General features: G+C 33.0%; 1 protein-coding gene across 2 annotated transcripts in view; it reads left to right on the top strand.

Annotated features, from left to right (window-relative positions):
- LOC145668026 (trypsin-1-like) overlaps positions 1-24840 on the top strand; it is a 103483-nt gene extending 78643 nt beyond the window's left edge. For both annotated transcript variants that reach the window (XM_081735495.1, XM_081735494.1), the window contains 2 exons: positions 14478-14636; positions 24391-24840. In XM_081735495.1, coding sequence (XP_081591621.1) covers positions 14478-14636; positions 24391-24540 — 309 coding nt within the window. In that variant the 3' untranslated portion in view covers positions 24541-24840. The remainder of the gene's footprint in view (positions 1-14477; positions 14637-24390) is intronic.
- Positions 24841-25175: the final 335 nt, after the last annotated feature.

The following is a 25175-nucleotide window of genomic DNA, read 5'->3' as shown; positions in this document are numbered from 1 at the left end:
CACCTTTCTTTCTCAACACCCTTTCTACCAAGTATTCATCTTTGTGTTTCGTCTTTAATAATTCTGGTTCGTAAAATCTACCTTGCACATCCTCTTCTTCTAAATCTTTAATTCTATATGTAGGCGGATTAGATGGAATAACTTCACTAATAACAAATACTTCTGTTGACCAATTAGGCGTATATCCTTTCTCAAATAACCCTTTCCACTTACTTATACGAACATGATCACCTAATTTGTATTTGGGCTTAACACGCTTATATTCTTTTTGATACACTTTCTCTAATATTGTTTGCTCATTCTTCTTATTAACTTCTACAGGCTTTAAACCAATTGTTCTATGAATTTGATGATTGTACTCTTTAACTAGCGTTGGTAATATCTCTATCCATTTGTAGTTCCCTTGTGTCGTGAACCTTTTCCACATGTTCTGCTTAAGTGTTCGATTAAATCTCTCAACCACAGAAGCTTTCTTACCACTATAGGTTGAGTAGTGATTAATCTTATTTTCCTCCATCAGCTTCTTAAACTCTTTATTGTAAAACTCTTTACCCTGATCTGTTTGTAAGTTACTAGGTTTTCTCGTTCTTAATATGGATTCGAATGCTTCTGTAACATTCTTACCACTCTTATCTTTAACAGGAACAGCAAACGCATATTTCGAGAACACATCTATAATCGTTAGCAAATATTTATAACCTTTATTGATTTTGGAAACGCCTTTTAATACTCCACTATCCATTTCTACAAGATCAGCCTGCCAAAGATCATCGATACCTTTTATAACTACACTTAATCTGTCAAAGTTTTTTCTAGATGGTTTGTGAATTTCTTCTATAATGTCTTCTCTAACACCTTTACCTTCTTCTAGTCAATCAGGCTTTTTAACGAATTGAGTTTTAGTAACACCACATACAGAACAAATACCTTTCTTTAGATATCTTCCATTCTTTGTTTGTTCAATTCTAATGGTATCTTTCTTCGTATCTGTCGATTTCTTACACTTAACACAATACATCCTTTTTATTATATAGAAAATCAATAACTACCGTTGTTTAATATTATGCTTTCAACATTCTCACCATCATCACTATCTTCATCTTCTCTTTCTACATGCATAAGAAGCAATAGCAATTTACCATGTTTCAGATCAGAACCTTTAGATGGTCTAATTGCCAAATTATCATTTGTATTAAAGTGCAATGGAAAAGTTTCAACTAGAGAATCATTTAAATATAGATCTATATAATACGTATTGTAAGATGACTCTATATGCATTATCCTACCTTTATAAAGAAATTTGTATGTGATAGAGAGATTATGTATTAAAAAGAACGGAGTTTCAACATTTTCTGATATCAATCGACTATGAAGCTCCATAACGTAACTCCGTTTGATGAAGTTAAGCTCTTCTTTCAACATAGTAATATCTTTTCTCACAACTGCATTATCTAACTCTGGTGTCATTTTAACATTACCAAAGATATCCATATTTATTATATAGCAAACGTCTTTAGGAAAGCTCTCTTTCTATGTATATCACAACAAACAATAATTGTCCTTCTTCCATAGCAGAATTTTTATTTGGTTTAATCGTAATTATATCGTTCTTCTTAAAGTCAAAAGGTATCTCTTTAATCAAAGTATCACCCAAATATATATCTAGAAAGTATTTATCCAAACTTAAGTCCATGTGCATTATTTTTCCATTATAGAGAAATTTGTAACCGTTAGAGAGATTAAATATTCTAAAGATTGGCTCCTTAACGTTTTTAGCTCTTAATCGATATAGTAGAGGCATGGTTTCTTTCTGCATAACCAATTTAGTAGTATCCATCCTAATCTTTTGAAAATCTTCTTTCTTTATGTATGTGTCTTGTAACGTTTCTAATGCATCTTCAAATCGTTTTCTATCGTTCTCTAATTGGGCTTCTATTGATCTAAGTTGACTTACGCTAACAACATCATTTAAATTCTCCAACAATTTTAATTTTTCTTCACTAATATCAACATCACCTTTTCTATCTTTAACATTAGCAAATATATCCATACTCATTTATTATACAGAAAATGCCCATCCTAATTTTTCAAAACATTTCTTTAACATCTCTATTTGTCTAGGCGAGTTTTTAAAATCAATATCAACATGAACATCGTGCTTTTTCAACAGATGGTACAATACACATTTCAAGTTAATAAACAATACTCTTTTCGGATACAGCTCCCTAAAGACCTCGTGTAAGTTTTCGAACTCGTTTATAAGTGTTTCCTCCATCTGTTGTAATTTTAATGGTTTTTGATCGGTAAGGTGATAGTGTATTAAATAGACATCATCATAATATTTTGTGTATTTGTTTTTCTTTAGTACTTCTAGAACATCTTTTGTTGATATTGAATGTTTTGGTATATCTCCAAATTTATCATTTAACACCTTGAGCACCTCTTCGGGAATAATTCTATCCTGTAAAGCTTGCAAACGAGATAGCTGTAACTTAAATCTTTTTATAGTATCATACCATGGTTTTCTTACGCAAGCAGCTTTCGTTTCTTCACAAGTACTGTAAACCCAACCACTCTCTACAGAACAAACATCACAAATGTAGCTACTCATACCTTTTGTTAATGACTTAATACCACAATAACTGCATTGTAATGGCCTAGAGCTATAATTTGACAACAAGTCCTTTAAGGTAATTATTGGACGTAACTTTTCCAACTCTTCTTCCGTGTACAAAAATTTCGGTATTAACCATTTCCATAGATCAATAGCATTATATACGTTGTGTTTATCGTTTAAGTCTATCTCGCTAACATCCTGAAAATACTGATAAAAATTATATCTATCTAGTTCATCTAGTTCATCCTCATGCTTCTCAAAATAATCTAAAAATCTATTGTGTATAGCTTCCATATTTATCTTAAACAAAACTTTTATGGATACAAACCATAAAAGCACTTAATCATTTTTCATCATATACATAACGTCGCTAAAAAAATACCCTTGATTTAGAAGATTTAAAACCTTAACACAAAGATGACCACATATAACTAAGTTAAAGTCTTGTATTCGTTCGTCATTGTAAAGTAAGTTTTCGGTACCAAGATATTGTACCAGTTGTTTAGGAGGAACACCACCATAAGAATCGAACACGTACTTTATGTTGTTATCTTTCCAATAGCATATCCAATGAGTACCAATGTTTTCTGATTTATCAAGGTTAACTACACCACACTCATTTACATAAGGTTTTTGTGGAAGTTCATCACTCATAAATACACCTCTAAATCGTTTTATCTTTAGTTCTTTAGCCAACCTCTCTATATCGAAGTTGGTCAATGGCTTTAGTTTTTTGACTTCTTCGGTTTACCTGCTCCCTGCTTTTCTTCCATAGCCATATTGTGTCTCTTTTGTTCTTCAAGTTCTTGTTTATTCTTTTTAGCATCAAGTACAGTTTTAGTAATCGCTGCTGCACCACCTGCTAATGAGCCAACTGCTTCTAAAGCTGCTAGAATGGCTGGAATTGTAAAGATAAAACCGCCAATATGCTCTTTCTTAATCTTTTTCATTTCTGCAGTAGTTAAAGTTAAATCCATTCCTTTACCTTCTTTAATTTTCTTGGCTTTATCGTTAAGTTGTTTCTTTGTTAATACATGATCGATATTTAAATCCTTTAGTTCGTTATAAGGAACACTAAACATACAACCTTTAATAGAACACATCTTCCTATTTATCTAAGAGAAAATCTTGGTTTGCAAAAGTACAGTTGTTGTTGCTCCACCAAAATCAATTAAGGAATCATTCTCATCTGTTATCCTTATCTCAAAATTATCAACCTTGTCTTTGGATATAGGGAAAAATAATGGATAAGTAGGCTCGTAAATAATACTATGTTTGAACTCGGCATCTGTTTTGAATGATGCTATGATCCCTGTTTCTCTATGTGTGTATTCTGTATCTTTAACAAACATGCCATCTGCTATATTACAGTGAACATTTATAGTATCAAACGGATGAAACTTTGGCAACTTACTTCCAATATATGTTTTGTTCTTTTCTAAAACTTCAAAAACATTAAACCCGAGGACAGTGCCTATACTCCCAATTGTAACATCATTACTATCAGTTTCAATTTTAACTCTATTTCTTAAATGATCTTCTGATAATGTTATGTTGATGGATTGAGATTTTAAATATTCATTAAGACTGTTTAAGCTGTATTGTCCTTCTGGTATAAAAACTTGTCTATCACCATATGAGAAACTGTTTTTTTTGTGTTGTTATGTTTGGTGTCAGATATGTACTGTAAAACCCAACTAGTCCTATGCTTAAGTAGTTGTTACTGTTGTCTAATTCGTAATGGAGTTTCTTCTTTAAAACAGAAGTATCACTCGTTAACTTAAATACCTTAGCCATTTATTATATAATAAATGAATGAGTTTGATTTACCTAGAGATATTCCAAGAGAGAAAGTAATCAAGTTAATAGAAGATGTCATTCGAAAGTTAGAATGCAGTTTAAAGAAGAAAAAGAGAAAACTACGAATTGTTAAATATGCATACTACACTTTGATCGCGTTGTCGGTTATTCTTTCTGCAACAACTGGGTTTATTAATATTTTTATACCTGTAACAATTTACTCAATATTGACAACGTCTCTTGCAACTGGAAGTGCTATAATAACAGGTTTGTCTTCGAAGTTAAACATAAGCAAAAGAAAAGACGAATATAAAACCATTGTCACTTGTATTAACTCATTTAAAGAACAGTTAGAGATGATAATAACATTGAATGGTGAAATGGATAGCGAATATATAAAGGATACGTTGCTTAAGATCAGAGAACAACTTAAAGATATAAGACAGGCTATGTAAATACAAGTCAAGTCTCTAATCTTTGGCCCTTCACATGTGTAGGGCCTAAAAGTCTTGTAAACGTTTCAACTGTTTCCTTCGCATCACGTAAGACAGGCGCGAGCTTAAGTCTTTTACAGACGTCGGGAAAATCGACGGCCGTTGTGATGGTAAAGCAATCTTCATCAACGAACCCGGGCCTGTACTAGTACTATGAGCAGAAAATTAATCATCGGAATTCCGAGGGTTTTTAAACAAGCATCATATGAGGTCAAATTAGCAGGTAATCAATAACACCATATCAGACACATACGTTTACAAGAAGGCAGTCCAGACTCATTGATGAAGATTGTATCTGGATGTGTTTTTCGTAAGGGCGGTGAATTGCCGCCCTTAACTTCTGAAATTTTTTTTCTTATCTTCTTCGTCTACATGATCTTGGATGACGTTTATAGGTTGTAAATACTCTAAGACAAATAAGATCATAGGTGAGCGTTTTGCTCACCCCTTCAGATTTTCTCTATAATAAATGAGTAAGAAAACTATTAATTGGGATGTAAAAGAGATGATAAAAGAAACAACAGCTAAGAAAAGAAATGGAGAGCTTATACCTGATGATGTTCGTTGTCTTATCGTGGGTCCGTCGGCGTGTGGTAAGACGTTTTTGCTATTTAACTTCTTATTACAGCCAGGTTGGTTAAACAATAATTACTTCTACATATATTCTAAAAGCATGAATCAGCCAAAGTATGAGCAGTTAAAAGATCGATTTGAAAAGGCAGAACTAAAGTTCAATAAACAAATAGCGACGTTCTTAAACGGTAATGATTGTATTGTACCTATTGATGAATGTGAAAAATACTCTGTTGTTGTGTTTGACGATTACATTTTGGAGAATCAAGATACTGTTAGAAATTACTTTACAAGAGGTAGAAATAGACATTTAGACTGTTTCTATCTTGCACAAACATATTCAAAAGTACCTAAATAGCTTATAAGAGATAACGTCAACTTCCTATGTATATTCAGGCAAGATGATACTAATCTTAAACATGTGTATAATGAGTTTGTTGGAGGAGATATGTCTTATGATAAGTTTAAAGAGATATGTTCAAAATGTTGGCAAGAAGATTATGGTTTCATAGTAATTGATATGACAAGGAAGGTAAACAATGGTAAGTATAGGAACAAGATAAAACACTTCTTGAACGTTTGATGTTTATTGACGTTTGACGTTATAACGTTTGACGTTCTTTGACGTTTATTGACGTTCTTTGACGTTCATTGACGTTCATTGACGTTCGTTCGTTTGCTATATAATAAATGGATGAGAAAGAAATTGATAGGAATATTAAGCTGAAGGAGTTCTTGATAAAGGGCTTCAAATCTTGGAAGAAAGAAAGAGCAGGTATATACGATAAATTTAAAACACAAGAGCAACCTGTAATTGATGCTATTCAAAACTTGGGAAGTGAGATCAAAGAAGTAGCAGAACAAAATAAAAATCTAATACCTGAACTTGTTCCAGTTGCACATAAGACAGCTTCAATAGATCCTAGTCTATTAGAAACACCTAAAAAGATAACTTATGATAGTTCTCCAAGTAGTAGTGATACGCCTATAACGGGGGAAATAAAACAAATGAGAAAACAAATTAAAGACAAAGTGGAAGGAGTAGAACCTTTAACAACAGCACAGTCATTTGGTAAGATTGCAACGAAATATTATAGTAAAAGAAATGATACTGTGTTTGGAATAAGAACTGTAGAAGAAGATGGAAAAATAATAAACAAGATAGGAAATTTGGAAGTTAAAGTGAATGGTGATGATTTGATAATTAATGGTAAAACTTATAAAGGAACAGAAGGTCTATGGGAATTGTTAACGACGAATACTAGTAAAACCATTGAAGATTATGATGATGATGATTTTGAACAGTACAAAGAAATAATAATAGACTCAGATGCTGCCTTCCAAAAATATAATCGAGATAAAAAGGTAGCATCTAGTAGAGGTTCAAAGTACATTAATATTATCAATCCTATTTGGGATAATTATATTAAACCAACTTTACCCCCAACTCCTAAAAAGAACACGACACCTAAAAGGACTGGTGAAGGAATTAAACAATATACAGAGATGCCTAAAGAATATGTATGGATGGATGACGTGAGAAAGCTTATAGATAGGCTAATTGTCATAGATGGAGAAGAAAAGGCTGGAAATCATAACTTTTACAATGAGAAAGTAGGTATAGTGAGTATGATTAATAATAAGCTTTCACAGTTTATTCCTAATGATCCAAAAGGTATAGGTTATTTGATTAAGATCTTAAATACATTACCACCACGATTCTGGAATGATGAGAAGCTTGGGAAAGGACTAATGAATAAGATTTTAAACATGAAGGGAATACCAGAGTTACATATTCCAGGCTTCAGATTTTGCGGGCCTTTTACGAAGCTTCAAGAAAGGTTAGAAAGAGGTGATGAAGGTATTAATCCATTAGATGAGGCTTGTAAAGAACACGATATATACTACAGAGACAATAAAGATACAGAGTCAAGACATATTGCAGATAAGGAACTAGAAACTAAAGCATGGAAAAGAGCATTTAGTAGTGATGCGTCAATTGGTGAACGATTAGCTGCTTTTGGGGTTGGTACTGCTATGAATGCTAAGGTTAAGTTGGGATGGGGGTTATAGGAAGGTCGAGAGAAAGTCCAAGACTTCAGCATGTATATTTTTGGTAGCACCGATCGGAGCTCCCTATCTGTTAAGTATTTAATTGTTATTATGTATGATTCTTTTATGGGTATATCCCATCAAAGCGTTGTTTCAAGATTTTCTTTATAATAAATGAATAGCGTTGAGAGTTATGAGTTACAGAGTTTTAAAGCTAACGCAAGGACATTTAATAATTTGAATGAAGCTAACAAAGATATTGAGTTTGATTTCAACGTGGGCGATGGGTTCGTACATCCACACAAAGCAGATTGTCATATGACTTTTGAAGTTGTTGGTGCATCAGTTGGAGGAACATTTGGTGCAAACGATACTATAAAACTTGTAGATAACTTCTTCCCATTCTTCTTTTCTCAAATTGAGGTTAGAAAGCATGGAGTTCTTATAGATAAAATCGAACTACCAGGGATAACATCTACAGCTGTCGGAACATTAAAGATTTCCAAGCCAGAAGTTGAATATTTAAAACAAGCAGGATTTGAAACAGATGATAAACTTGGTCTAAGAAAGGACTTTAGTGTTTTGTATCCATTAAGATTAATTCCAGGCTTCTTAAGTGATTATAAAAAGGTTATGTGGAAAGGTGGATTGAGAATAACATTTACAAAGGCTAACAACAATAACGATGTTTTGTACAAATGGACTGGATCGGGAGCAGCTCCTCATGATGGAAAAATAACAATAAAGAGTATGGAGATAAGAATGCCTATTGTTGAATACGAATCTAATTATGAAAACAAGTTAAAGTTGAACATTCTTAAAGAACCAAAAATCATGTTTTCATTCCATACTTATCAATGTGTTCAAAAGGCTGTTGTAGGTTCTTTCTTGGAGTTTGATGTTACTACTCAATTTAATTCTAGACAATTTGATATGCCTGATTTCGTAGTTGTAATGTTCCAAACTGATAGAAGTGGCAAACAAACAGCAGATGCAAGTAAGTTTGATCATTGTAAGGTAAAGAATATCTATCTTAAGAATGGGAGGAATGAGGTATTTCCAAAAGAATCAAGAAACTTAGATATTGCTAACAAGGATTATTTCAAGATGTATGAAGATTACACTGCATTTAAGAGAATAACATGTGGCAACACCGAAATGTACTATGACCCTAAAGAGTTTATAGACAACAGACCAATGTATGTGATTAATTGTAGTAAGAGAAAGAATGTATCAGTAAACGAGAGAACAAACATAAAGATTGTTGTAGACTTTGCAGAAGCTGTGGCTGCTAATACTATATGTTATGCGATTTTAATTGGACGAAAGAACTTTACATATGATCCCAAGAATGAAAAAGTAGTAGAAGAGTTTTAGTTAGTTAGCAAAATATCAACGGGCATAAGGGTATCGAAAAGATACCCTCAAACTGTTTTCATTAACGATTGTTTTATGGAAGTTTTTCCATCAAACGAAATTGATAAAAAATGATTAAATATTTTTTAGTGAAGATAAAAATTGAAGATTGATTTTCTATATAATAAATACGATGGCAAACCACGTTGATTTTTTAAACGAGCTTGGAAGTCTTGAACAAAAACAGGTTATTGGATTAAGAGAACTAGAATTAAATACAGAATATAAAATTGTGAAAATGGAAAAGATTAAAACTAAGTTTGGGAAGAGCATATTAGTCGAATGTGAGAAGTTCAAGATTTTTCTTTCACCTAGATTTACAAAACACTTAACAGATAAAATGATTGATGAGATCGTTAAAGATGGAATAAAAATCAAATACACTGGTCTAAAAGGTAACTATCCAACTGTTGAGTTCTGTATGTAAATCCAAAAATGAATGAAAATGAACAAAAATATGTTGTCAGAAGTAAAAAATGGAGTGTTTAGAAATGGATCCTCAAAAGAAGTTCATTCTTACTAATAACTTCAATGTAATTGTGAAAAATGTGCAAACCGAAGTTCAAGTAGTTTTTGATATTAACGGTTGTCTATTCAGCTTGAATTATGATCAGTGGACAGAGTTTGAGAAGTCATTGTTTCCTATTGAGAACGAGGTTAACAGAAGATTCCATTATCAGTATCCGAACTTGTAATTTTAAGTATGTTTTAAGTGTTTTATGGTGATAAAGCCATAAAACTGAGATCTTTAAACATACACAATGCATAAGGAGAAGCAGTACTTTTGAATGTCATTCGAATTTTAAAGATACATAATAAATAAGAGATTTATTTGAGTTTTTTGTAATTATATCCTTAGAGTTTTGCAACCTACAACACATTCAAAAAAATTTCAATTTATTTCTCTATTGATTGACATTTGAATTTTGAAAATCGGTTAATATTTGACAATGTTACAGCCAATTCAAAATTTCGGGAATTTTTTACGGGTTTATTTTTGAGTTTTCGGGAAAATGTTATTCTTTAAAAAAGTCTTAGAATTTTATGTAGATTATGCTAGTATTTTTTACTTTTCAAATTTATGAATTTTATTTTTGCAGTGTTGCAAACTTAGGACCAAATTTGTTACTAGACTTAGTGATTTTTTAATTTTATAGGTTGGCAACACTTATGGGTCAGCCAAACACTAATTGCCAAAAATTAAATATCAACCCTCTATCTCTTATAGGAACCAAGATATCCACAATTTTCTTATTTTTCGTTTTAAATTTGCCAGGCAGGCGCACATATTCAAGCAGTTACTCACCTACTCAATAGATGGCGTTACATATCACTTAGTTTATCACTTTGCTAATAGATGGCGTTACTTGTAGAAGTATTTGTTCATATATAAGGACCGATTTTCTCTCCTATATACAGCGTTAACCCGTAGCTCAGTTGGTTAGCGCGCAGTTCCATAAAGCTTGTAGTTCGTAAACTGATAACGTAGGTTCGAATCCTCGCCATGGAATTGCAAATTTATATCTACGGCCGGGGTATAAATTTGTAATTTCTCAAGGAACTGTAAAGTGAACTGAGCTATACGGCTGTCTTTCATCACAGATGGCTACAGTGTCCTCACCTCTGACTCATGTGTGGGATATGGCTGGGCGTCTCTGTTACTTGGGACAGCAAGAGGGGAAGGAAGGGGAACCTGGCGCCAGGGATGGGACGGGATGGATGCAATAAGATTGTGAGCTGTGTGGGTGAATGTTGTGACTCGTATTCAGATAGGTAGCTATACTGAGGCTGGGTGGAAAGCCACAAGTTCGCTTACAGACCTCAAAGGAAGGAAGGAAAGAAAGAAAGAAGAAAGGCACATAGAAATTGAACAAAAAATCCTAGGATCTACCTGGGGGGAAAACAACAACAACAACATCAGCGCTGACATCTCAGATGGATCCTAGGATTTCTGCGACGGCAGTTTTGCTGAAATAAACTCTGATTTTTTAAACATATTTATTTGACCTATTTCTTATGATCTCGTGTTGTGATGTTCCAATGTTAGTACTGGAATCGTTCAAAATGAATCAGTGACAGATCACCTGTTCCGAAGCTATATGTATTCCTTCTTATTGAGTTTTTAAAGCTAATTATTAACGGATTTTCATGATTCAAGTGTCAAATGAAAGCTTATAAACTGGAGATTAAGATGCAATAAATATATTTTGTGTAGGATTCCATTGTAAGTTTTTAGATGTCATAAAAGCATATTCAATCTCACTTTAACATTGTAGTTAGGGGAATACTCTGCGCCGTGTAACTTTGATAATTAGCTGGTTCCTTCTGCGCTGGTCAAAAATATTAGAAGGGGGGAAATGCGCCAGAAGTAACCAACCCTAACTACTGGTGACTGTTATATTTGGAGTTTTTAGTGCAAATTTCGTAATTAGTGCAATATGGGAATTTTCGGTACAAAATGGGAATTTTTGCCTCACTAGATGGGATTTTGAAACATTTCAGGTTGGCATCACTGTGTGTCGTGTGCAATGTTATATTTACTGTATTGTTCATCATGAAAATTGAAGTGCGGAAAAGACGTTCAATTGGTAGGCTGCGTGGGAGAGAGGATCAAATAGTGCCGAAAGTGTTTAAGTGATTAAAAGATATTTAGGATGCGTCTTTTCTCCTTTTATTTTATATGTACAAATCTTTCGATAATATTCACAAAAGTATTTATAATTTCTTTTAACAAAAGAAACACTGACCAAAGCTTCAAACCCACTGTATTTTAAACTATAATATGTAACGGTTTCGGATATCTAAGATATCCTTCCTCAGACACTATAGAACATAAATGAAAATACAGACATAATCATTATTAAGAACAATTTTCTTTTAAAGTTCTTTTAACAGACATATATATAGTCATTGTTATGAAAAAGTTTAAATTCTTTTAACAGATATATATATATAGTCATTGTTATATAAAAAAGTTTAATTTCTATTTGCTGAGGTCTTCAGCCAATCCCTTAAATCTCCGTGTTCACTTTACAACCAATCTCGTTCCACCATTTTTAGTTCTTATAAGCGCCCTTTTTATTTTCTTCTTGTCTACGTTATCCAAACTTCTTTGCCATAATTCATTAATAGGTAGGCCCCCTGTCCATTTCATCAGTTTATCTCTTCCTACTATAGTGCGATGGTTTATTTAGACCTCCTTGTATTTGTTAATATCATACTGTTGTTCCGCGGATAAAATCGGATCTAAACCATCGAAAGTGGGGAGCAGCCGTCTCCACAGTATACTTAATGTAACTTTTATTTGACAAACGGAATTGGATTTGCGGATATTTTGCATTTTCGCAATATAGACGAATGTGCGTTTTTGTACGTCATATTTTCTCGACACGTATCACTATCACACTACTCCAGTTTTCACTCTTATCCAACTTCAGTAGCAGTAGTTTGCCCATTGCTATTCCTTAGTTTGCCTCACAATTGTTACAGAAAATTTCTGTGTGAAACTGTTTAGTCTGTCATTTATTTCAATCAGGGCGGATCCAGGACGGACTTCTAGGGGGGGAGGAGTTTGTTGTAATATTGCTACTTAGAGCTACTCTTAAGAGCTCCAAGCTCTGGGATGGGTCTTATTTATATATAAAATAAGAAAGTTCCGTCTTGTGGGGGGCGATCGCGGGATCGCCCCTTGGATCCGCCCCTGATTTCAATCATATGTTTTCTATTCGTTTCATATGTTCTTTCGATTTCATATTGCTCTTATCGAAATTTTATTGCAAGGATATATAAACCGTCATAAAAAGAAATTTCTAACACGCAATTATTAGACTGTTGTTTCATACCTTCCAATTAGCCGTTCCAAGTGAATTTGACTGAATGAAATGAAAAAAGAGTTCAAAATATATGAATTTAAGGAAAGCTTTATTTACAGACTCTGTCACTCTTTTTGTCTTTCTTGTTCTTTCTTCAGAAGAACACACACGTCGGAAGAATATGGCAACAGCACGCTCCATTTACTCCGTACTGCAATCTAAGAGTGAGACGCTCTATAGATTTTTTTGTTCAACATTCATAATTTTTTTCTTTCAATATGTCCAGTACCTTCTGTCACCTTTCTGATTTACATTATTCTTTCCCTATCTTTGTAGGAGATTCCGAACGTACATTTTTCCATGCTTCATTGTGTAGTCTGCAGTTCGTGAATGCCTGCTTTAGTTAGAGTCCATGTATCCGATATCTATACCAAAACATTCAGAATGCATTCATTCAAAAATTTTGCATTTTAGATGCCTCGGTAATTGAATTTCCATTTGAAGCTGCTACTTCCGAATGCACTCCAGCCTAACTAAATAAATATATTAATTTATTCTTTAATGTTGGAATCCATGAGTGTCTTGTGTTCTGAATCAACGTAAGTATTCACTTGTTTCGATTCCGTGCTTTCAACTGCGATCCTTGAGAAGTTTTCGAGTATCACCTTCATCTTTTCTATATTCAATTCATATCGACTTCCTTTCTCTTCAAATTAATTGTGTAGATATTTGTTGATGTTTGCATAATGACATCAGCAAAATAAAGATAAGTGAGATATTCCTCATTTACGTCTATTCCTTTATTGTTTCAGAGACATCGAAGTTTACGCTCAAGTTCACTGTAACAAAGACTTATGTGATATTGTGTCTCATAGTATTTATACAGCCGAACAACTGTATATTTGCTCTGCTTTTTATAGATATCTATTGAACTTTATACAAGCATGTTGAACACTACATAAGAGCATTAATAACTGCCGATATCTTCACCGAACGAAAATTTTCTTATGTTTAATGAAAGCAGCACATAAGGCAATTCATACCTGTTCAATCTTTCTATCAGTCCCTCACAATAACTACCAAGCTTCCCTAGAAATTTTTCGCTTCTTCATAAACTCTTTTGAAATATCTAATGCAATCTTGTACATCTGTTCGGAGCCGGCAAACTCTATTTTAAACTTTCCACATTCGTCTCATTCGCTATATCCAAAATTTCTTATCGATTTATACTTTAACTCTTTGTCCCTTCCTGGCGCTGAAATCTTTCATGTGTCCTTTACGTAATTAACTTATCTGTTATTGAACACACTGAGTTCTTCGTAGAATTCCTCCACTTCTTCTCAATGGTTTGGTGTCGGATTATATTTATTTGAATCATTTCTTGTGTGTGTCTCTAAGACAGTTTCTGGAGAATGAAGGCCTTGCTGTATTGTATCTTGTCATTATTGGTGTATGCCACATATATTAATCACAATATATTTATAAAAGGTTATGATGTATTGGTTTTACTTATACATTTTTCGTGTAATCATTACACTTTATAAATTATTACGTTTGTATAATCAGGTAACTAATAACTATGACGATAACTACTTAATTTTATCTTCAGTTGTTAGCAAAGTGTTATGAACTATGCTTGGCATAATATTCTCTAACATATTTGTATTGTTTTGTGATGTCAGCAATGTGTCTCTATTAACCTTTCATTTGCAGCAATCTGGCAGCCAAACTATAGACGGAGACCTACGCCGAACCGATGTTCCAGTAGTTGACTATAACACATGTTCCAAGGCGTACGAGAATATTGGAGGTGTATCTCCAACCAATAATATATGCGCAGGATACAAAGAAGGAGGCAAGGATTCCTGTCAGGTATGATTAACCATTTAATTCAAAGATGTTGGTAACTTATCTAAAGAAAAAAGCCACCGTGATTCAATTGTTTTTTTTTTTTAATTTTTAAAATTAAAAGTAAATGTATTTGTTTTTGGAAACTGCATCCATATATCATCATTCAGGGATGCTACAAGGACACAACATGCAACATTCCACAACTTTCTTTAGTTTAATATAACGATGCTTCTTAGAGTTGAAGTCTGAAGAAAACATATTTTGTAGTTCCGGATTGTGGTAAGGAAAACTCTTCGTGGAAAAACTGGGAACATTCTTTCCGCATGTAACATAACTTTGTCTCTGATTGTGTGAAAACGAAATTATGATCTTTACATTATTATACCGGAGAAAATTCAAATACTTATAAAACCGAAACAACTTTTTTTACAAAATGTTTTCAGCATTTCTCAGACTTAAGAACTTTCGAATCTTAGTGGCCTTCTAGAAATATTCAGGTTCCATTCGATATTTACCTCTTACACAATTCAGTGAATTTTAATGTGCTACTATGTGCCACTACTTCACCGTATGTTGAGAGAAAACGTGACATTACATTGTTTAATAGGTTTTAAATTATACGTATGTATATACAAAGTGTTAGAACTTAATTAATTTGAAATCTAAGAACGATTACCTGCATATGAAAGTTTCGAAAATGTAATATAACCGTTAGAATTATAACTCAATTTTCATTTTTCAACGTAGAATTTGATACTTTTCGAATTATTGTTAAATTTTTTGATTTATGCGAGAAACGTTTTCATATAAAATATAAATGTAAGAAACAAGAGGTTAAATTGATTCAAACGTAAGTCATTAGCGTTCACGGCAATGTAAAATTTCCACCCTTCTGCGATTATGCATCTAAAATTTTGTGAATGAGAAATGCATTATTTAAGTTCTTCGGAGATCTTGTTTCAGAGAAATGGTGATTAGACGTAACTTGCCCAAACGCTTGTGGAATGCGGACAAAACATCTTTAGTATACTATGCCTTTAGTACCTTGAAAATATTTCACGGTTGCCTTCCTGATTTCAATATGATAGTTGTAGTTTCTCGAAATGCTGGTTTTAATATGATAATAGTGACGATGTACATCAATAAATTTCCCCCCCCTATTCGCAATAAATAAACTCACGTGGTACTAATTCCATTTTAACATATTTGTAAACTTATATTTTAGGAGCAATCACAATTTTTATGAAATTCCATAAGTTTATGCATAGCTTTTGCACACTATGCATTAGTATTAATCAGAGTTAAGCATGTTTCAGTCCAATAAGAGACTCATATTGTCAAGATATATGAATTTGTACACATTATAAGCAATCTTATTTTGAACATTGGGACACTTTATTTTAAATTAAACTCAGTGGATATCGTCATCGTCTGATCAATGTTAAAGCCGCATTTCAATTCTTTTTCTTTCCTAAGTTTGTTTGCTCTACAAACAAGGAAGTTTTCTTGCTGTCTGTTGTCTTATTCTTTCATGTATAATTTCTTAATTAATAAAACAGCAGATTGTTTCCCTGTCCGCATTCTTGTCATCACCTTACCATGGTTCATTACCTCACCATGGTGCACTTTTCTACGTCATAGAAGAAACTGTCAATAAACTAGGAAATAACCCGGAAGGGACGTTAAACAAAACGGTTGGGAGAGTTTTAGAAGAGGTAGTTGGAGTTGGATTTCAAACGAGTAAAGATGTAAGAGCACGAACAACGATTTCGAATTCTACCGAAAGTCATACCTTGCTCTACCTTAAAGAGTATTTGTCACCGTCAACATTATACAGTTGTTGATAACAATGTGTCGTCTTTTACAACCTAATTTCGATCTTGGTTAAGTCAATCATCGCTAAAGTTTTGGCTTCTCTGTTTGGATTACGCCACCTCTTAATTCCCAACTGCTTCACTGCTCAGAATACCAAGGAGATAAATGGACGAACGTCAATCCACCAAAAGAAACCATCAAGGAAGGAATGCCGAGACGTACGAGTGAGTACTAGTAGATTAATCAATCCCAATTGCTATTTCCCTTCCCCCACTTTTAACATCAGAATCTATCCCTTTTGTAAATGTTCCATTTTATTCAAATGCAACCCAGGTCAGATCCATGCTTTGTCCTCTACCAAATTCAGAATTTGCAAAATCTTGGGCGCAACACATCGATACAGTTTACAAGAATCATGACAACAACAGGAGTGAGTTACTGTGAATGATCCACTTGGGTGATATTTTCTTAGTTCACATTAATCTTCATTTGATTGATTAAAACAAGTCATCTTAAAGTCTTATCTCACTTTTATTCACAGTAACTAAACTTGTTTATAACCAGTCACTGGATATAAAATTTAATGGTTTTGTATCTTACATTGAATATCAGTTGGTAATAATTAGGTACGTATGTTCTTTAATTAGGTATCCACTAAATATTTCAGTTTTAGCTTGAGTCACACAACAAAAATGGTAAATTTACACTTGCCTTTCTATGTATTTGGTCTTTGCTTCGGTCCCCTTCGGGGCAGTTGCATCAAATATAGACACTATCGGTAGTTCAAATTCCACTTTGAAGAGTAGGTATCATCCTATGTATTTTCTAACATTGATGCTAAGAAGGGACCCTGAACTAGAATCAACCAACTATTCAGCACACTTGTTTGCTAGTCATTTATATTTAATAGCAATATTTGGTTATTAATTTTAAATTAACAATAAGAATCTGTTAGAATGTTTCCTGCTTAAACAAAAACAAAATTAAAATGAAAAACGGTACGTTTTAATTACAATACTTTCATGATTTATTGCTATCGAGTTCTATGTGTTTTATATGTATACTTACGTATAAAGATTATGTTTTATAAATTCTTAATGATATTGATTAATTTAGGTTAAGTGTCACATATGATAACTAAGTTAGACACATTATTGGTATATCAAATATCTGTGTATTTTAAAGGTTCGTATCTATATTCTTACTAGTGTTAATGTATCTAATGTTTCTACATTTTCAATTTTATTTGTGTATAATTATACAATATCCTGTATAGCTAATAGGAACGTTTCTTTTAGATACTTCAATTCTTTGTATATATTTCTTTAGAGATATTTTTCGCAGAGACCACAGACTAGAGATAAACTAGAAATTTCTTTTTATAGACAAAGAAAAGTATTCATTACTTATTTGCAAACCTTGATTACAATTGCACATTGGGTTTACTTCCCATAACTGGTTTCTTATGTCAAGCTCGAAATTTGGTGTCCAATAACTAGGGAACTAAAAGTCCCCATTTAACGAAATTTGAAATGTTGGTCTCTAACAAATTTAATATACGCGTAAGACACCGTATTGTTCATGATTGTGGTTCTCCAGTAATTGATTACCAAATTTTAAGTCTGGACTGTAGTAAATAAATACCTTAACTTCGATGAATATATCTCAGAAACCAAAGGCCTGCACATCATAAAATTTTTGTACTAAGCGAGTGAAGTTCTATCACTATCCCAATTTTGGTCAACATCGGATGAGATTATAAGTAGCTTTTTTGTTAAATTTCTTGATTTCACTGAGTTCAAACTTAACTTCGATGCCAATAATTCGAACACTAAATGTTCGTACATTACATTATTTCACATTATATTCGTATGCGTAGATTTTGTTGATGATGATTTATTGAACTTTTTTCATGTCACTGTTTCCAGATCCAAATTTTAATGTCATGGTCACTAACTCAACAATCAATAGTATGTATACCACAATACAGTATTTCATGTAACATACATACTAAGCTACACGAGGTCTGCTATCAAGCGAAATTTGGTCAAGATCATATCAGCATCGTTGACAGCATACCATATATGCTTCCCTTTCACTAAATCTTACCCCAAGTTTGATGATCAATAACTCAGGAACCAAAGGTCCGAACACAATAAAATATTTGGTATGTGTACTAAAATAATGAAGTTCTATTACCGTAATAAGTTTGAAGAAAGTCGGTTGAGTTTCGGCGATCGCATATGATATATACTCTTCTTCTAACTTAGATTCTCTTTACGAGAAACAGATGAAGCACGAATATACTGTCCTAATGTTGATTTTTTATATAGAAAAATCAAATGAAGGACGAAAAGAGATCCACGAGAACGTTCTATTGTTATGCAACGAGTCTAAGAGAGATGGTGTTGATGAGATGGATGATAATGATGGAATGAAGAAAATGGGAAATCCTTGAGAAAACCCATATGCACAGTGTTTATCCTCCAGAAAACTCATTTGAAAAGGATCGATCCACCACGGTCCCTCTCTATGTATTACTGCTAGCTTTTGTTCAGAACAACAAGAATTCAGTCTTTTCGAATTTTGTTCCAGAAATTTCATCTCATCATATACTATTCTGCCACTAAATATACGTACATCAAGAAAGAAAGAGAAAGGACAAAATTGCCGAAGTTGGCAGGCACAGACCTGCTGGTACTGTCACCGACATAATTCTTTGGAGTCTGAGTGCTATAATTTCATTACTTGATGTCCATCTTGGAGAGATATGCAACCTTACGCTCATGAACCCGGTACTCAATGATGGCAGCTGGCAGGACTGAAGAAGTTTTCATCATATATGATGTCCGATCATCTCTCCATTTTAAAATGAACTCTATTATCTTCACCATGTACTCCAATGAACGCCATATATTAATAACATTTTAACTCGTGTGTCTAATATATTATTTCATTAATACTGCATGTGAGAAGAAAGTAAAACGTTAGTCATACATGAATGGGAAAATTGTTGAAAGAACCTGAAAGTATCAAACCTACAACAATTGAAGGAAATACATTTATAATTAAGTTGAGTTGCTTTTGAGTTTAACGTAAGTTTCAGCAGCGAGGATATAGGAAACGGGACCTAATGATTAATGTGGAATCCGAACCACATGAGCTTCTGCCGGGAATCGATCCTAGCTCTCCCACGCCAAAGGCGCGTGCGCTAACCGCTTAGCCATGAAGGAGCTCAATACATTTATAAATCTGTCTCCATTCATTCACCTACTCCAGTTCCTCTTTATTTAAAATCTCTTTCTTTCTCTATAGGAGGTCTTGCTTACCACTTGAATATGGTTTGAAATCGAAAGTGAAGCTTGTTACAAAGTTTGGACCTGGCGGAACTCGAACCTGGGTCTCGTTGGTGGAAGTTCAATGCGACAACTACTTATGCCAATTAGTTACTAGCTGTTGCACAAAACCTATTAAGCAATTGAAAATTCTTCATGTGAGGTTAAATGAACTCGTATGAACTCGTATGAAGAGACATTTCTTAGGTGCGTTACTAATCACTTCCTTCTTCAATTCGGAAGCAGGTTACATAAGCATACTTCAACGAGCAAAATATCTCCATATGTTTCTCAAGTGGAGGCTGCCTTACCGATTTTAAATTTGGTCTCTCAATCTAACTTCTATTTTGGAAGGATAAAAATAGTTTTGAATTACTTGATTTGTATCAGGACGTACGAAAATATTAGTTAGGTTTCGATATATTTTCATGTAAAATATAGAACATAAACTTATATCTTCCCCAACTAGTGCTTTAATTCATCAGCTTTACATGAAAGATTTTTGGTGTAATTATAACTTACAAAACTACTAAACGTAGAATGATTCTAACTCCATCATGTCAATTACATCTTAAAATCTTATGGTTTAGGTTATTGTTATTGTAGTTCTATTACTCCATTATTACTATTATTATTATTATTATTATTATTATTATTATTATTATTATTATTATTATTATTATTATTATTATTATTATTATTATTATTATTAAGAAGTTTGCTTTAAGAATACTACTCTATGTATTTACTCACTTTATGTCCGTCTGGGAGTCCAAAAGTCTCCTGAATGAATTTTAGGTAGGATGTGGAGGCCAAAAGTTCGGAATGGAGTTGGTTGGTGGGAATTATATTTAGTCTACAAGTGGACGAAATCAACCACTTCTGGATCGACATTAATAACTATAGAACTAAACGGCAATAGTTAGCAAGAAATGTTTTTCTGCAAACGACTAATCACCTTATCTTATTATCTATCTTTAACTCTACTAAAAGTAGAACTGATAGAAATCCAATACACATTGGTTGCATACATAAAATAAAAACAAGAAGAAGTAGCACTTTTTTGAAGTCGGTTTTACGTTCTGAAAATTAGTACCATCTTCTCTATTCACTCTCAATACGTAACGAAAGTGGCAGTCAATTACCTCTAGTATTAACGTTGACCGCTGTAGAAGTAAAACGGCGATATATATATATATTATATATATATATATATATATATATATATATATATATATATATATATATATATATATATATATATCCGGCATTATGCGTTTTTTTGGAATTAATTTCGCATTCTAACAGGTACTATTTTTGACAAAGTTCCAGACACGAATGATTTCTGTTTTGACGTTCATTGCTATAGAATAGAATCGGTAACAGGTAACAAAAATGGTTTTCTTCAATCAATTACGTGTCCCAAGAATGTATTTCATTCCCACTCTAATTTCTCTACTAGCGGGAAGTAGTAGAAATCTATTGCGACGTCTGGTTCAAATATTAATTGGGAAAATATCATGCCAAATATAAAACTCCTTGATGTAGTGTACACACAGGTTTCTACTTATTGTTTAAAATCATTCAAATCTCCATCAGTTTACGAATTCAACTTTTTCATACAATTTTATTTTGATGTTACATAATATAACTTGAGCGTATAATAGGTTTATACATTACAAGGGCTGAACTTTCGATTATGCAATGCAAACTCAGTCATAATTAACTGTAAACAAAAGATAGTTTTGACCAGAAAATCGATTCACAAAAAGGAGCACATTTAAGTTAGCGTAAGAAACAATCGACCGGTTTGAGATAATATTCTGAGAATTAAATTTTTAGTGTTCAAGTTTTGTACAAAGAAAACTATTTTCTTGTTTGCCCCACACTCTACTCGGAGACTTAAAAATTTCTTCGAATTAGCCTCTAGCAAATTTTTGCCTTGAATTCGATTGGGAAATAATGTTATGAAAATTTCAAATGTAAAATAGCATAATTGAAAGGAAAATGTTAAGTATTCCATCATTTTATTATTAGCCCTTGATTTATAACAAAAAAATCATTCAGTAAGGTTTTATTAACAAGTAGAATAATTGATGTGTTTCTTGTTATGTATTCTGAAATAATAATCATACGTTCTAAAAATATAATAGGAATAAAGTAAATATTATCATGTGTGATACCAGTTTCCATTGGAGGTCCGTGCCTCAGATTAACACTCTAGTACTGTTTAGGATTGTATTTCAAAAGAAGTCCTGTTTTATGTAAAGCTAATGGTATTGAGGGACGTTACACACCAACTAATTAATCAATCAACTAAACTTGCATATAGATAACTATGACACAGTAAGTCGCAGAAAAATAATAAGAATATTGGGCATTCGTAAATTATTATTTCATAACTTTTTACTATTCACTGTTGTGTGCTCTTGATTTCCATGATTAACATTTTGCTAATATATATTGAGCAAATGAATTTTAACACATAATCATTTATTCTATGTAAATTCTGGATCGGTTTTACTAGGACCTAGGCAAATGTTTAAAATATAAAAGCGTTTTATTCTACGGGTAAACACACCTTATCTTTAAACTAATATTAGTTTTCAACCAAGGACATTTCAAACTAAAAGAAGATACATTTCTAGATCTAACAGCATGTTTATGCAGCATTATTATCAACCCCGGTAACTTCTGTATTTCTACGTTATTGTGTGAAAAAATTAGTGCTGCTTGTGAGATATAAAACAAGAGAGTACTTCAATAGAGACAAATATTCCACGATGGAACTTCATTTTCCGCAATATTTTTTGAGACGAAGTAGTCTCAAATCTTATCTAGTAGCCAAGACAGCGAAAATCACGAAGTATGCAACCTGAAACCTTGATCGGAGGTGTAATGACAGCCACAATTTAAGTATCGTGATTCAATAATAGAATATTCACCTCTGGTTTAAAGAGTTATTTTTGATCACAAATCATGCAATATATTCGTTATGTGGTGGGCAACATCATATTCGTAACTTTGCTAGGAGTTCTTCCATTTCCTTTACTTTTCAACTCCACAGTCTCTTTCATTATTCATTTTTCTCGTTCATATTTCGTCTCATTCAGGATATATCTCTGAGATGGTAAAATAAAGATTACTTTTCATTTCGCTGTAATAAACCAGTAATATATTCTGTTACAATCAGTGTTTCTTCCATGGAATGACTCGAAGGACCGAGATGGTCAGTGTCCCTCTTCGGAAGCAAAGATAAATCAAATTCCACCTACATGTTATCCTTATGTAGGGCGCGTCCTCCAGCGAATAGTGTCCCATAACCTCACAAAGTTTTTCTTTGTGTTTAATCAGTTTTCAGTAAGAAGTTTGACATCTCGAATGGGGTACGCGATTACTTTCTTAAGTAACACAAAATGTTAAAGTAAACCTAATTGTATTAGATTTATTTAGTTAGTATTCTAAAATCTGCGTAAATCTCTAAATGTGATCTAAATTCAGGTTTCTTAGGCCAGACGACACCGACGTGATGATAGTCGGTTTTCAGAGAAATTGGAGGCAAACGCAAATTGTCTTCATGAAAGTGATTAGAGTCACATGACCTGCAGAATCTCAAACGAACTTGATGAATGTAACTTAATTTTTAAATTTCAGGAACTTAATAGCAATCTGCAGTGTATATGTGCATTATGAATAAGCACATCTATTTCCTTAAGAAAGAGAAGTAATGGTATTAGGATTATTAAGCAAGCAGAAACATGGCTGCTCATCATAATTAATTTCCCCTCTGACAGAGTAACAGAAGACTTTTCTTTACCTTCAATCTCAAGAAAATTACAGTTGTTTAAAAAATTGAAATGTATTTATTTACTTTTCTAAGTATCTGAGGTATCATATATATATATATATATATATATATATATATATATATATATATATATATATATATATATATAGAGAGAGAGAGAGAGAGAGAGAGAATACACATTAATTTGGTTTTAATTTTTACATGAAATGAGACAAATTAAGAACAAGCAATATCACTGAAAGAGATTTTTTAAATTACAAAACGTGTTTGCAATGTACGAGGAGCATCCAATATGTTATCTACCTAAACAGTAAGGACTGCAGATATGCTGACCTGGTCATCACTGTTTTTCGATGTAGTCCCCATGGTGGTCTATGCACCGTTGCCACATTGTGGGCACCGAAGAAATCCCAGACAAAAATACTCTTTGTCATGGTCTGCTAACCACTGGGAAACAGTCTGTTGTCCGGAAAACGATGACGGTGCTGCATCCCGGTACACTTTCCCCAGTCAGTCGTGGAAGTCATTTGGTCTCTTCCCTTCTTTAGTGAAAAACTTGATGACCGAACGGTGCTCCAACTTAAGCAAATCCATTGTTCGGCACTTCACAGAAACATTCGCTACGCGACGTAACACAAATACTGTGCTCATGGTCACTGCCTTGCTCCGACTGACCTCAAATTGTTGAGCGGGGTTCCTCACAGTGGCCTTGGTGTGTGCGTCCCTCTCTTCCTGGGTAGGTAAATAGCTTATTGGACTCCCCTCGTAGTTTGCAATATTTGAAAATGTATCTAATTCATGTATCTTCATCCTTTAGGGTGACTCTGGAGGACCTCTTGTAGCTAAACACAAACTGATTGGAATAGTGTCTTGGGGAGTGGGTTGTGGATTGCGTAGATCGTATGGCGTCTATACGAGAGTTTCCGCGTACGTAGAATGGATAAAAGATAATTGTGGAATGGAATAAAGAGAAGGAAGAAGGTAAATGTAGAAGACCTCTTATCACTAATAGGTTACGAGTTACAAACACGTCATTCACAATAATACAGCCAATTTTAATAGATGGATAACGAAATTTTGTACAAAAATAAATTGAATCAATTATCAAATAATAATCTTGGTGCTGTTTATTTCTCATATTTTGTTTCAATTATTGTGGAGATCACTTTGTTGACATATATTAGCAATGTCTTTCCAATATTTGATTTAGTTCTGTTCTACATTTTGTACATAATTCAAGGTTAATAATTAGATTTGTCGATTACTAGCACACAGGTTGTAAATTTATGCTGAGAGAATTGTTTATGTTATTATTTCTTAAAATTTAAGAAAACATTCATAATAATAGTTAAAACATGTCCAATAGTAATAACATTAATAATTCGGCTGGAAATTGAGTAAACTTCAATTCTAGTTTTATTTTTGAGTTGAGAAAATGAAACTTAACGAAGTATAACTCGGGGCATATCATTGAAATCTAACCTCGATCCGAACTTCGAAAATCTGTAAATAACATATAACATGAGAAGTACTGGTAAAAACTCGTAAAATCCAACTTAATTCACAAATTATCTTTGTATTGGATACAAATTCAACAATTTT

The sequence above is a fragment of the Thermobia domestica genome, chromosome 13 (assembly GCF_964235325.1).
Source record: "Thermobia domestica chromosome 13, izTheDome1.hap1.1, whole genome shotgun sequence".
Lineage (NCBI taxonomy): Eukaryota > Metazoa > Arthropoda > Insecta > Zygentoma > Lepismatidae > Thermobia > Thermobia domestica.
The sequence above is the reverse complement of the archived record's forward strand: the minus strand, read 5'-3'. Positions and strand labels throughout refer to the sequence as shown.